We start from the raw sequence: 15,366 nt of genomic DNA, 5'->3' as shown, positions 1-15,366 counted from the left end.
AAACAAAGTACCACTCTCTTCTTTTTGATGATTGGACCCAACAGATATTTTGGGCAAAGACTGCAGCATTTGTAATGCACACCATCTCTAGCTGTACTGCATTTTCTTATAATTTTACAAAGTTCAAGGTATTTAGCAAAGCACTTTGAACAACTTCTATTTTCAGTGTAAGTGAAACAGACCAGTCTCGTTGCTTCCTATGAACAATCTGCATCTCTTAACTTTTTCTGGAATGTGCTTTACAGTATGAAAATTACACTTATTAGAAGGAGCTCGCCAGTTAGCCTTGTATGATCTATCTGCTTTGCATCCTGTATTAGTGCAAGTGTTATTAAAGTAATTCAGCTCTGGAAATAATGAGCACAGAACATCAAAACAGTGTAATTGCATGAAAATGCATGAAAATACATGAAAATTATGTAACTTTGAGATACTTTTGAACAGCACATGTTTGGAAGCATCTCTAAGGTAATTTTTAGTTGTAATCAGGTGTTTTGCAGAGTTTTTTATGGATGGTGAGTCGGTTTTGATTGTTCATCCTTGCTGAAAATCTTTTTTTCCCTCATCTGCTTTCACTGTTTCCACACTAATATTTTGCTGCTTTTGATTTTTTTCTAGGGCGCCAATGCCTCAGCTTTGGAGAAAGAGATTGGTCCGGAACAATTTCCAGTCAATGAGCACTATTTTGGTTTGGTTAATGTGAGTTTCAGACCGTAACTTTCTGCTTTGAAAGGACAGGAATGGGTTGGTTAAATTACAAGACTGGGATTGAGTGACTACTTAAAATTCTGTAAGATATAATCACTGAATATTCATACTATTGAAATGTGTTTCAGTATTTAGTGTATTTGTTGAAATATGCTACTGAATTGTTGAAATGAACTCTCTATTGAATACTTTTATTTCATTTTATTAGTTATAGGGTAATTTTTACATCACTTTCATGTTATTAAAATATGTAAGTCTTAAAGAAAGCTATTTAAAATATGTAGGTTGTTCATAATATGCCAATAAAGTAAAATAAATACATTAAAATGAAAACATTGCTGAAGACTATGATGCTATAAAATATTTATATCTACTATTTATATTAAGATTTTTAAAAAATACAGCCCAAAGAGGAAAGCAGAAAAAATATATTGGATTGTTTGAATCAATAATTCGTTTTAAGGAATTATTTAAACTTTAATTATTGATGTTATTGATGAAAAGTATATCTTGTTAGAAATTGCATTATACTGACGTGAAATATTAAGTTATTCTCTTTATTTGGCTTCAGAAACTACATAGTTAAAGGAGGTTGAGTTAATAAGAGCTATTGCCTTGCTTTTTCTTAATGAAACTGATTATTTAAATGTTGTCCTGCTACTGTAACATGTCTCTACCTCCAGGTGCTTAGCACTGACCTGGTTCCAGGGTCTGCAATCTGATCATGCACTGTGGAGTCAGTAAACACTGATAAGCTGACTTCCATGCATCTCAAAACACCATCACTTAAATTCAAGTGATTTCTTTTCCTTTCTCATGAAAGCTGGAGCACCCTCTGAATGCCATGTCCTCTCTCAGCAGTGGAAATGCAGAGTTTCACTGTCAATACCCATCAGTTCTGCAGCTGAGCTTAGGCTTTCCATTTCTCCAATGACGGGTTTTGGCAATTCTGTTACTCTGTTGACAGATAAACTGTTTTCCTAATTTCTTGTCCAAGTCCAAAGACGATTTAAGATTTAAAAGTGAAATTGTATTGTACACCCTTATCCTGAAGTTTTACATAGTTTGTACCCTTAAGAGAAGGTTTAATAAAGGACAATCTTCCTAATATGTCATGAAGATCAACAAATTCTGGCTTTTTGTTCTCAAGAGGGAGTAGAAATTTGGGGGGGATGTCTGTCGTTGCCCTCAACTATGCACATAAGAGACAGGCAGCTACAATATATCAGAGTGCTTTTAATTTTCTGTCTACCACAGGAATTTTGCTTATTTTAACTTCAAACAATAAAATTTCATGGATTAATATTCTTTGAATTGTAACAAATAATAAAATGGGATCTCATTATGTTTATGGCACACTGGTGCTGGTTTTCAGGTATAGGAAATTCAGTGATGTTGATGCCTGAATGGTGTTCAGATCTGTTCTGCAGGTTGTATTTACTAACACAGCGCCTATACACCATAAATGTGTAATAAACTTGTAGCATGTAAATCTTCCAGGAAAAGTGAAAGTAACAAACTATGGCAAATGACTAGAAAGAATGACAGAGATAATGAAAACAAATACTAGATAATTAGGCAATAAATTAGTAGTATTAGATTGAGAAGCGATAGAAATCACAATTTTTGCCTTCATTGATTTCTCTAATTTTTTGTAGCAATTACAAGAAGTGAATCTCCTAGAGGTTCATTAACATTTACTGCTAAGTTTTTCTAATTAATTTATTGATTTCGTTTGTCCTAACTTTCTCCAGAGTAATGGGAAAAAGAGAAATAATGTGGAAGTCGGTGGTTTTCTTCTGACTGTGTGATAGGTGGCCATTTGAGGTGTCTAGAATACAGAAAAGCATTTTAGATAAAGATGACAATCCTGAAACAGAGATCTGTCAATTTATCCAGAGGTATCATAAAAGGAGGCAAAAACACTGTCTTACCTCTTGTCCAGCTTTGTGATAGAATCTAGGGATTGTTCAGAGGATGTGCTGAAAGAGCAATTTGAGAGGTAAAAGAGGACTTAAGAGAGGGCAATTATGGGAAACATATGGAAGAACAGATGGTTGATGGGAATGGAAAATTCAGCTTAGAATTGAAGGGAAAGTATCATTCACTAAATCAGCAGGAAATATGTAAGCTGTGTGGTAAGGTGAAAGTGTTAGGAGTGTGATGTCCCGTGCATATGGACAAGCAGGAGCATCAAGCCTGCTTATCACTCTTCTTTGCCTCTTCAGTGCAGTAATGCAAACTATTCAAATCTATGTGCTTCACGAATTTAATCAATAATTTTATCCAGTGAGGATGAAATAAGTTTTTTCATCTCAGAGAGCTGCTCTGGAAACTCCTCAGCAGATTTCTAGAGCAGAAGGTTTGGTTATTCAGTCTCTTGCAGTGGAGCCATATGTTTTGGAGAAATCCTATTCACTGGAATGGTCCATTGCAACAATGAAAATTTGTTAGAGCTGCCAGTGCATCAGAGCTGGGAGGAACCCTAGATCTGCTGTGTTCCAAACACATCTAAGTTCTTGTAAATCTCTTTGTTGAATGGGGTTCAACAACCACATTTCTTTCCAGTTGTACATGAGCTTAAGACTGGAAGTGTTCATGGGTGTGTAGTGTTTTTGTTTTGCCTACTGTCTCGTTTTTCCATATGGGTTTGAATGTTGTAACTTTGCTTTCAGAATTTAAAAGAAAAAAAGAAAAGGAGCATACGTGTAAAACATAGCAAATGCAGTATTTTTGTGAAAGGAATCCAATTTCTCAGAATTTAGAGCAGAAGACCAGTATGAGCTCATAAAGGGAAAAAATGTGGATTTTTTTTTTTTTACATCTCCTAGCCACGCACAGCGTCAGATGTTCCCAACAAATTCTTTCTTACATTTTCTACTGCTGCTCTGAGGCAGGCTGGACAAGCATGAAGTTCCAGAGGGCAGGGCTTGCTACTCCAGGTGTCGTGGCTGTGAGCAGTGCTGGCCGAGGTGGGCAGGAGGAGGAGGAGGAAGGTGCCTCTTGGCAGCACAGCCCAGTGCTGATGAGCCAGGGTTAGAAAGCAGAGTGCAGGTGTTGAGTGGGTGGTGGGAGCTGGGGACACTGCAACAAGGGGTTGGGTGTTTCTCTAAAGATGGGAACTGAGGTAATAATGGTGGTAAGACCAGCATTTGTTCTTTTATCAAATTGAGCATTTGCATAGTCTAGAAACCTCCCAACCATTTCCCACTTGTTTAGTGCATTTAGCATTTATTTTAAAAATATTTTGAGTTTTGAAGTGATAAAGACTGATGCTTTAGAGATAAAACAAATGTGAACTAATTAAATTTTCTTCAGGAGTTTACTTTCAGACATTCTTCTGTTGCCTGTTGTGTTTCTGCATCTGGTTGGAGAAAGCCTTTTATGAATTTAATCTGGTTGCTTTTATTTCATACTCACAGGCATGTAGGTTAACATTTGTTCAGTGTTCTGAGGTCTTCATATTTTCTTTGTGTCTCACCGCATGGTTGCCATTCTAATTAATTTATCATCAGACTGCTCCTTTTTAAAATTGGAATCTTATGAAAATTTGAATTTGCTTGTTTTTCATCTTTTGACACTTGCTGTAGAAATTTTAGCAGTTTTCCAATTTGATTAAATTTTAAGAACTTTCTTAACACTTTAATGTAGTTCTCTTTTAATGGCTAAGTATAAACTCATATAAATAAATAGTTGGCTTACAATATTAAATGTTTTGACAGAAGCTACTGTGTGATCTCATCAGCTTCCTTTAAGTTAAAAAGCCCCAGTTTTCCTCTTAAGTTCATTTACTTATTTTCAGATTTGGACCACAAAAAAAGCTAATATAAGCATTTTCCTAGCCTAAATAAAGAAAAATAATGGATTTTAAATTCATCATTTTTTAATATGGATACTTTAATTACATCTTAATATTTTTTAAAATATGCTTCTTACTTATTCTTTGAGTATGTCTTGACTACTTAGAAAGTAGTTCTTCATATTTCATTAGTTTAAAATAGAGGAAAATAATTCATTTTTAAGTTTTGTAATTAAATTACATGGTGCTCTTGTTTGTCTTAATTGGGAGAGAGCAAGAAGTATTATTCCTAAGATGTGAAAGCTTTTTGTTCTTTTTCTCTATTGAAGGAGCATGCTCTTAAAATATCTTCAAAGGCAGTCTTTGCTGGATAAGTCTTCCCACCACAATGATAAAATCTCACAATTTGCTTTCTATATGATCTGCTATCTCTGTATAATATAAATCTGAATGTTATTTCCACGTTTTGCAGAATGTGTGTAGTAGGTACATGCTTCAATTTGCAGGTTGTGTGACTGCAGCTGAAAGGTTGGATTACTTGCTGAGGGTAAAGATTTTCCCCACACTTTGTGTTGGATAATAGATTACACTGGAGGAGGGCAGCATATAGTCAGAATGGCAGCATAAAATTAGAAATGCTTTATCCACCAATGGCTCACAATGCCTTCACAGGTGGGGATGGTGTCAGTGACCTCAGGTGCCTAAAGGAGTCTGAGGAAGGGGGACATCTGGGCTGTCCTGATGCAAAGTGGGTTATGGATGCTTTTCTTGCTGATTCTGCTTTCCTCTTTCAGTCCTGTGGCTTGTCTCTTTCAGAGTGTGCACATCCCAATTGTGCTCTCTTTTCCCTGCAGTCTTGATTTCAAGCTACCAATTGCCATAGCTCTGAATCCTAAGCAGGCCATGTAACACTGGCATTCAGGAGTTTTCTTAAACAAATCTTGTCACCCTGGAAGGAGAACTGAAAATGTAGGAGCAGGTTAAAATACTTATTTTGGACTTCGGTGACAGCTGTTAAGAATTGGAGAATCTAATTCCTGAAGTGTATGAGTGGAGAATGCTCTCCATTTTCAACTGGATTTCTTCACAGTACAAGCTCATGCTGTGCATATTTCTTGCTGTTATGACTGATGTGTGGTAGACGGATATTTTTACCTGAACATATTTTGGGAGTTGTGACATTGGGGGTATTTTTTGAACATCTTGACCCAAATAGATGTAAAATATTACCAGTAAGTTAAATTTTAAGTGAGACAAAATTAAATAGTATTGTTTAAATTAGCACAGGTTTTCTGTGCATTGACATGCAGTGTACTTGGTAATCCTTTGTGCAACATCAGGACGTTTTTCTACCTTAAAGTTGGGAAGAAATGACTTACAGAAAGTTGGTCCCTGCTTATACCTTGGAATTAATTTTACCTCTCAACAGTAATACATGCAAACTCACACATCTCTCTCTTATTTTGTAGTTTGGGAATACATGCTACTGCAATTCAGTTCTCCAGGCACTTTATTTTTGTCGACCATTTCGCGACAAAGTCTTGGCATACAAGAGTCAGCCAAGGAAAAAAGAGAATCTCCTTACGTGCTTAGCTGATCTCTTCCACAGTATAGCCACCCAGAAGAAAAAAGTTGGAGTAATACCTCCCAAGAAATTTATAACAAGATTACGAAAAGAAAATGGTAATTTTTTTTTCCTCTTTCTTCTGTGATAATTATAACAACTGTGATTTAATTGTGAAGCTGACATAGTGGAATACCTATATATTTGTGCTCTGTAGTGTACCTATATAGAAAGTGCTCTTGGTGCTGTGGTATAAATAAGAAGTGGCCCCAGGATAAGAGTGTAACCCTGGAGCAGTTTAGAGAGAAAATCCTTGTCTCTCTCTTCATATAGAGCTAAAGTGTATTGTCATATTGTCACTATCTGCTTATGAAATTGCTCTCTGGTTTTGTTTCTTTGGGAGCTTAATATTTGTAATCAAAATTCACTGTAAAACCTTTGTTCTTTGTTTTTAAAAAAATTTTTTGAATGGAGGAATCAGTCTCCCAAACTGAGTCCGTGGAAAGAGTTGCCCATAAGAATCTAGATTAAAACCCCCCACCTTTTAAAATTGATTTAGAATTTATGTAATATGTAGCTTGACCTACTTTTAAAACCTCTAAGTAGTTCTGGCAAATTGTTTTTTAAATGTCATAATTTTCCTAAATTTCAAGAGATTTATAGGGATTTTTCACATTTCTTGTTTCTTACCTGCAGGGCTAATTGGTCAGAATGTTTTGGAAAATTATTTGATGTTAAAATATAAATGAAGCCTTGTAATCTGTTACTCGACTTGGATGTATTTTTATAAAAATACAACTTTTTTTCCTTAAGTTGTAATTACTGTATTTAAATAAACTGTGTGAGGTACCATACTTAACACTGCTGCAATAGATATGTTCATACTGTTGCAGTCTTTCCAAGACTACGAATGCAGACTGAAAAAGCATTTAAATGGTATGATGACTATCTCTGTAGTAAAAACAAGAAATAAAATATTTTGATGACATTCCTATTTTGACATGGCTCTTCCAGCAAATGCACTCCATGAGCTGTAATGATATTGTTAAAAAAAAGCTCTTGGGTGCTGTACAATCAGTTGCCTGTGCAAAGTAGAAAACTCATTCCCTTCTTTGGCACTATAGGAACAGTTCATTATAACAAATGCAGAGAATCATTCAGATGGAAAGCAGAAAGCAAACCACAGGAGCCATTAAGTTCATTATAGAAGATGTTCTTTGTAATGTGTAATTATGTCATGCCACTAAAGTTCTTCACAGAGCAGGGCAATTGGAAAACCTTCAGTTGTGAAGTCAGATGTGGAAGTTCAACCCTTGTCTTTTTGGGTCTCTTTTAATGATGATGCTCTCACCTTTTCTACAAATAAATAGCTATATTCAGGCTGCAATTGCATGGGTATCATATATGCTATTAAGTGCTCTTTGTAAAGGTATGTAATTTTGAGCCTTGAAGAAGAGTTAGTTTAAGAACCAGGTAGGTGTGCAACACCAATCTAAAGTCTCTTCAGTCACTATCCAGCAATACCAGGGTGATAACTGAGGACACAGTCTTAATGTGTTGCAGACTACAAAGGTGCTGCTCCATCATTATTTGCAATGTCTGAATACAACATGCATATATTATGCATCTCTGAACTGGAGAGGAGCTTTTCACAAGGGCTTGTAGTGACAGAACAAGGGGGAATGGCTTTAAACTGAAAGAGGTCAGGTTTAGATTAGATACTAGGAAGAAATTCTTGATTGTGGTGGTGGTGAGGCACTGGAAGAGGTTGCCCAAAGAAGCTGTGGATGCCCCATCCCTGGAAGCGTCCAAAGCCAGGTTGGATGGGGTTTTGAGCAACTTGGTCTTTTTGGAAGGTGCCCTTGTCCAGAGCAGGGGAGTTGGAACCCAATGATCTTTAAGATCCCATCTGACCCAAGCAATTCTATGTTTCTCAGTTAATGACCTTGAAGTTTAATTGCCTGGGAAGCAGCTGCTGGCTTGAAGTCATGGGAGGTGTACTGTTACATTTGCATAAAGTTCTTCTAATTGTAAAATGAACTATCTGGAGCTTTCACTTTGCTGTAGTTATTGCTTTTTACTGACTGAGCACATAGCCCTGACAGGCCAGTGATACTACACTGGGAAGAACCTCTCAAGTCTTTTACCTCAAGAGACTTGAGGTAGCTCTTGTTCTGCCTTGATTTACCTGATTTAATAAAGACCTTGCAATTGGCTAGATTGAACTCACTCGTCTCAAAAATAGTTTAGTAGGTCGTTAAATAAACTGCATGGTTCATATTCTTTTTTGACCTATTGCACTACTTAACCTCTCCAAATGACCTGGATTAGCACCAGGATTTCCCTACTTAACTAATAACCCTAGACCTTTTTTTTTTTTTTTTCTATTTGAAGTTTATTCCTGGATGCCATCAGGTGAATGGCTGGAAAGCTTCCCTGCAGTCCCTGTATGCATTCCAAAACTTGAACTTCACTGAGTATCTTTTTCATTCATCTATCCATTCCTGTACATTGAAGGCCTGTCTCTTAGAAAATTCTTGGATTCTTGGACTGCCAGCAAAGTGAAGTAATTGCACATTAAAAGACCTATATTAGCTGGGGATAGAGAATGCTTTCTAAATAGGCAGATGAATTTCCTCTTAGCAATTCCTGGTCAGAGAGAAAAGAAGTAACTATTGCTAAATCTCTGTTATCCAAGACAGTGACCTAAGCTTGGCAGAGATAGCACAACCCCTGTAGGAGATCCAGTGGCATCTGGAGGCTGGGCAGGATGACCTATGCCAGTTGAGGTGGCACTCCACATACACCTCTGTTCAAGCCATTGAATTGTGTCCTGGTTTTATTGCAGTATGGTTCAGTTTTCTGGTAATTCCAATTAGCTGAGTGATTTCTGCCAGTGCAAGCTGACTTGCTGTCTCCTCTTCCCACCCCCTATTTTTTTGGCTTAGTTTATCAAGTTGGCATTTTGGGTTGGTGTTGTATTGCCATGAATGATTCAAGATGTGAAAAAAAAAGGACTGGTTTTGAAATCTGACTCTTCTAAAATCCTTTCTGTAGTGTAGCACTAACTGTTCAATTAGTAAACCTTCTGTTTTATGTCACAGAACTCTTTGATAACTACATGCAGCAGGATGCACACGAGTTCCTAAACTACCTTTTGAATACAATCGCCGACATCTTGCAAGAGGAGAGAAAGCAGGAGAAGCAGAACGGGCGCCTGCCCAATGGCAACGTGGAGAGTGAAAACAACAGCCCACCAGACCCCACCTGGGTGCACGAAATCTTTCAGGGAACACTAACTAATGAAACCAGATGTCTTACCTGTGAAACTGTAAGTCTTCATGTGCTTTGTAAACACAAATTCTGCTGTGCTTCAGAACTGCATGCTTCATGAGTCTTTTATCCCAGCAGACCAAGATACCAAATTCATTTCTTTCCTTAGTAGTATTTATATTTGTGAGAATAGCATGAATTGTAGGAGGAGACATTTGATCAATATTAGGAAAATGCCCAATTGGATTTTTTGTCAGTGAGATCATAATCATGTTCAAAATTTAGATCAGAAAATTCTAAAGTGGTGTGTTCTTAAACAAAATAAAGTCTGTGATTTGACGGTGTGAGGTTCTTCTCAAATTTTATGTCTTGATAACATAATGTCATGCTTAGAGATACATCTCATAAATAAGTATTATGAATCAGATTCCATGGATTCCTAGTTTTTAAATTTAAAGCCGTTGAAGTCAAGATACTAGTGGTTGGCTTTTGGCACTTTAATAGTAGACTGGGATTCTCAAAAAACATACCTTCATGTTCATGAAAAGTAATCTTTTCCTGAATGTCTGTCAATAGGAATTCTTCTAATACTATACCCTGAGAAATAAACTCTTTCTCTGAGTGTGCTATACTAAAATATTTTTTGCAAAGTTCTACAATAAAAGAAAGAATGTATTTCATAAAAACTTGAAATAGGATTTTACCAACTTGAGAAAGGGTAAAAACAGCACAATTTGAAAATTACAGTAATTCTGTCATGGTCTATTCCTTAGAGATTGTAAAAAAGCTAAATGACTGTGATTTTTGTATGACTCTTCCTACCAATTTTCTTTAACTTAATTATATAAGGCAAATATGTCAGCATGACGTTGGAAAGGAGGAATTAATGAAATCTGTATATTTCACAGATTTTCTCGGTGCAATTTTCTCAGTCTTCCAGAAATACCCACCTCTTTTATTTCAAAGAAAAGAGCTTCATAATGTCATGTATAGTGTAACTGCAGACTATGAGTAATTTAGGTGCTGATTCCATGCTACCATATTTTTTCTGGCAGATTTCCTCTTGCTAATAAGTATTTCTTGGCAACTGTCAGTTGTTCCTCTTCTACTTCTTGAGCTGTCTTTTTTTTCTTGCAATGTGAGTTTAGCCTAAGTCTTTTGACACAACTGGCATCATTACCTTTCCTCACTGTGGCATTATGAATTACTGCTGTCAGGATTTTGATCTAGGTACCATCTAGGTACCATTTAAAATGCAATTTTAAAACACTGATATGCTCTTTGCCAGCATATTTTATTAGTTATCATGCCTGTCACAATTTTGATAATTCTACTAATACTGCTCAGGTTTTTTTTTTCTATTAGCTACAGCTAATAGAAATACTCAGCTACTGCTGAACAAGATAATAAAGTAATCTGGAAGCTATTTTATCAGTTTATGTCTTTTTAGTATATCACCTTATGTCTAAAACACAGTGACCTGAAAATAAGTACTTAGAAACACATTTGGATATATTAAATGGGTAATATTACTGTGAATAGTGTCTTATTTTCAAAAATACTGAGTATATATGATTGTTTTGATGTTTATTAGAAGCTGTTGGCATTTTGATTCTTTCAGTGTTTAGAAATATAAGTTAAAATGTTAGGACTACTTGGAAACAGCTCATGTACAAGAATTCAAGCAATAGCAGATGAGTTACTGCTTCCTAATGACAAGACAATAGCCCTAGTATATTTTTAATTTAAATTGGAAATTTATTGCATATTTAAACATAAAGCATAACATATATCTTTGCTCAAAGTAACTGTCATTATCTTCTAATTGGACAAACGTCCTCAATGTTCCTAAAATGAGCAAAATTTTATTCTAATTTTAGTTGTACTGGTTGTGGAAAAGAGCATCTTTCCAGACACACTGTTTCATTCTTTAAGATCAAAGATAAAAATTGAACTAAAGATGGCTAAATATGAATCCCCAGTTTAAGTATGGGCAGTGGAGTATGAGGAACATTGATATGATTCTTTAACAAAGATTTGTGTTGTGAATCAAGCCACATTATTAAATGAATATGTTAACAAAAGGATTGTAAGTTGCTTTGACATGTTTTTGATGTGATTTCTCTTTATAATGCTTTCACCCTTCCTTGATAGAATGATGAAGGGAATGTAAATTTTATGGCTAATTTGTAGAAATGATCTAGAAGTTAATTGGTTTTACAGATTTCTCTCATTGTTTAAGGAAGAATAGCAGTAAACCAGAAAGTATTGTAATTTGCTTCATTGAGATGAAATTTCAAACAGCTAAATGTGGACAGTACTTCTACAGAGAAGTATAGGAAATTATCAAAACCACCATATCAATCTCTAGGTGATGGTCTTGCTCTTGGCTTCAAATGACTCTACAAGGCATAAAATTATTTGGCTCAATTCTGGCTTTGGACTGAGAGAAAGGAAAATCCCAGTGTTCTCTCTCATATGAGTACTATAAAGTCTGTAGCTATGCCTCTAATTTTCATTTCTCTTGTTTTTTTAAACCAAGATAAATTACACACTTTGTCTCAGCTTCTTTTAAAACTGCTTCCTGTTTTAGCACACATGGCAGTCTATAGCTGCAAGAGCTCTTGTGCCACTGAGCAGATTCACATTGCCAGTGAAATTCCCAACTGTAAGAAAGAATGGATTCTGTGAGTGTCAGCCTTCTGAGCTCTGTATTCTGTGCAGCTTTGGTCATCAGAGTACAGCTGAGCTGTGTGGGTGCAGATTATGTCCTTGATGTGAGAACAGCACACCATCCTCTTCAGCCAGAACACTGGAACATCCAAATTCCTCAATATTACTCAAATGTTCCCGTTAAGAGCGCTCAGCTTTTTGAGCACATCAGGGCTCGATTCTGCAAGTGATGAGGTTTTCTGATCATACCCATCTTTTTTTCATTCTGTAGATGGTTGAAATATATATTGCTGATTGTAGTCTAAGAAGCTTAGTAATGTTTATTTGAAACAGAACATTTACAAAAGGAGGGGGGAGGCTTGTAAGACTCCAGAGTGGCTTTTAATTTTGTTTTTTTAATTAAAACTGTAGAAGTTTATTTTGAAAAAATCTGTTCAAATATTAATGCTCAAAGAATCTTAAAAATTAAGAATAGCAATTTATAAATCACCAACATAAATGGAAAAAATCCACTTGGCTATTCTTGCAATAAAACCTTTAATGGTGCCTCATGATCCTAAGTGCACAGTGGGCTGGCTAACATGAGTGAGGTGTTTTAAGGCCATATTATCACAGAGAATGGAAGATGTTCTTTTGAGAACTTCTGGTTTCAGGACCAATATCTTCTTAACCAAGTGGAACACATCCCTTCCCTCCTTTCCAGATCCTCTCTGCCCTTACAGCTTCTGTGTGGGATAAAGCTGCTGGGGAAATCTCTATTGTTTCACATAATTTTCTTTGATTAGACCAAAAGAGAAAGAATTATCTAATTGCATGTCTGAATAGCACTGATCACATGACTCCCTAATTCCAGCTGCCCTAGCTGAAGGCTGCAGCAGCAGAGTATTTTCTAGAGCTGACTTTTCTTTTCTCTGAGCCATTCTTAATCCCCAGTTACGATGATTTCCACCAGAGTTCTTAGTGTTGTAAAGACAGGTCTGATAATTCCCAGAGTGATTTGCAAGGGGATATTTTGAGGAATTGTCCACACAACTAAACCATAATACATCCCTGAATACAGGAAATGTGCAGCACACTGAAGATGCAGGTGCCTTTTTTTTTCCCCACTCGAAACATTTTGGAAGTTTTCCATATGTGTTGTGTGATCTCTCTAAAAGTATGAACACTACACTTGAGCATCTGAATATTGCAGTAGAAATGATGTGTACTGACACAGTGACATTTTTTGTCATGCACACTTAACTCTTGGAAAGACTAGGAGCAGAACAGTGGGAGCCCAGTCCTCTCACAGGTATTAACAGAAGCTTTCAACTTAATTTCCTGAGTGTTTGGATTTGCCCTGTGGAATTAATTCTCAAATATAGTTGTCTTGACCATCTGCATTTTTCTTTTTTTCTCCATGTACGCTGTCCTTAGAAGCTATGTGTTTCTCATCTCTTGATTATCAGAGAACAACTTCCCACTTCTTTTTTTTTTTATTCTGAGTTGAAAAGGGAACATAAATCTCATAAGATCAACTTACATTATTTCCCTGTAGCCATTTCACTTTTCCTGCATTCAATCAAGAAACTGCAGTCAGGTATCTTTTCCAAAAGCATTTACTTCTGTATCTAGGCAGGGGGCATTCTCATGAGTGAGTATCTTTAGATACAGAGGACATGCCAGCAGGCAAAAGTTAAGGTTGCACATTTCTTGTTTTTAAAACTTCAATAGCATAGTTGGTTTTCAGACCAGCTGTGGATTTTTAAAATCATTTGTCAGGATTTGCGGTGGAATTTATTTTCTGCTTCTAGAATGTTCTGTTTTACTTTCTCGTTACTCTTCCATTTTTGTGAGAATTGGCTACTATTCTGCCTCTATTAGACCAAACCCCAAGCTCTCATTTGCCAAATTTGCTGTCTGCTGTGCTTTTAAGAGTATGAGTCTAGCCAGGAAGAGGCTTCAAAATATTCATGCTGTTTATTAGGTACACTATGACATGCAAATACGGAACTTTCAGTTCAAGGGAGTCAGAGAAGAGCAGAAGTGAGAGCACTAGGCAGAAGAATCACAGTGATTCTGTTCTTTTGAAAAATCTGAGGTGTAGAAGAAACTTGGCATTAATATTGTTGATCTGAAATCTCAGCATAATGACAACTGGCATTATATACCCCCAGAAACTCATACACACTTCACCCTTCCTGAAAGAAATCAGAAAATACAACAAATTTCTGAAACAGAAAGGCCACTTGCAAAAATTTTTTGAAGGATGTTATAGGGTAAAAGATACATTCTGTCAATAGAAAGCAGTACTGAAAAACGGAGGTAAATTAGTACTGTTTGTTTTAACTATGTTCTGTTGGGTTTTCTTTTCATGCAGGTAAGCAGCAAGGATGAAGACTTCCTAGACCTTTCAGTTGATGTGGAGCAGAATACTTCAATCACTCACTGTTTAAGGTAGGCACAAAAATCCGAATTTTTGTAATTTGTCTTTACCTGTTACCCAGAAAGCAGAAAATAAAACTAAAAGCTGACAGTTCTATCTTATGTAGATTTAAGTGTGTATAGCTATGTTGATACTGTACATTTATGTGGATATTTCATATGAAAAACTGGTGTTTACAGCTTTCTTTCTTTACTCAGGGGTTTCAGCAACACAGAAACTCTGTGCAGTGAATACAAGTATTACTGTGAAGAATGTCGCAGTAAGCAAGAAGCACATAAAAGGTACATCACAGTTAGGGAAGGAGAAAAATAACCCATGCATTTAATGAGAATACTCTGGTATTTCATGTGTGTGTGTCAAGGAGAGAACATCCTTTTCCTCTTAATTTTTCTACTCTTCTTCTACTTAAAAGTAACTTGTCTTCATTCCTCTTGCTAGAAATCCATGTGTCTCTTTCCATGAATAGTGAGAATCTCTGGAAAGCATTTTGGGACTCCTTTGATCATTATTTATTTCACAAATGAGAAAATGAGTAGTCTTAAGACCAAAAACAAGTTAAAAAAGCCAAGTTCAAACAAATTGTTAGTGACCAATCAAAGATAATTGGCAACGATGAAAAAGTCATTGATTGCATGTGACTTTTTAAACTTAGTTTTGTTTTGAAAATAATTTTCCAGTTGCTGAAAGAATCAGTTTGATAGCACCTTTTGTAATTGTTGTTGTTTACTGAGTTTCTGATTTCTTAAACGTTTGATTAGTTGTGCTAAACTGTTCAGTTGTACTAAACAGTACTCCTGAAAATCATCAGAAACTCTATGGAAGCCTGAAAATCATTATGTTTATTTAAAAACAATTCTTGTCTGCATAATAATTCCAGTCTTGTTTACACCTTTGAAAAACCTGTCAATTTGTGTACTGCTGAAG

General features: G+C 36.0%; 1 protein-coding gene across 1 annotated transcript in view; it reads left to right on the top strand.

Annotated features, from left to right (window-relative positions):
• Positions 1–15,366, top strand: part of USP12 (ubiquitin specific peptidase 12) — a 32,183-nt gene that overhangs the window by 9,938 nt on the left and 6,879 nt on the right. Inside the window, exons 2-6 of the mRNA XM_014879692.2 lie at positions 619–699; positions 5,977–6,190; positions 9,176–9,402; positions 14,377–14,453; positions 14,640–14,723. Of these exons, the coding sequence (XP_014735178.1) occupies positions 619–699; positions 5,977–6,190; positions 9,176–9,402; positions 14,377–14,453; positions 14,640–14,723 (683 nt within the window). The remainder of the gene's footprint in view (positions 1–618; positions 700–5,976; positions 6,191–9,175; positions 9,403–14,376; positions 14,454–14,639; positions 14,724–15,366) is intronic.

The sequence above is a fragment of the Sturnus vulgaris genome, chromosome 2, assembly GCF_052056855.1.
Source record: "Sturnus vulgaris isolate bStuVul1 chromosome 2, bStuVul1.hap1, whole genome shotgun sequence".
In the NCBI taxonomy this organism is placed as follows: Eukaryota; Metazoa; Chordata; class Aves; order Passeriformes; family Sturnidae; genus Sturnus; species Sturnus vulgaris.
The sequence above is the reverse complement of the archived record's forward strand: the minus strand, read 5'-3'. Positions and strand labels throughout refer to the sequence as shown.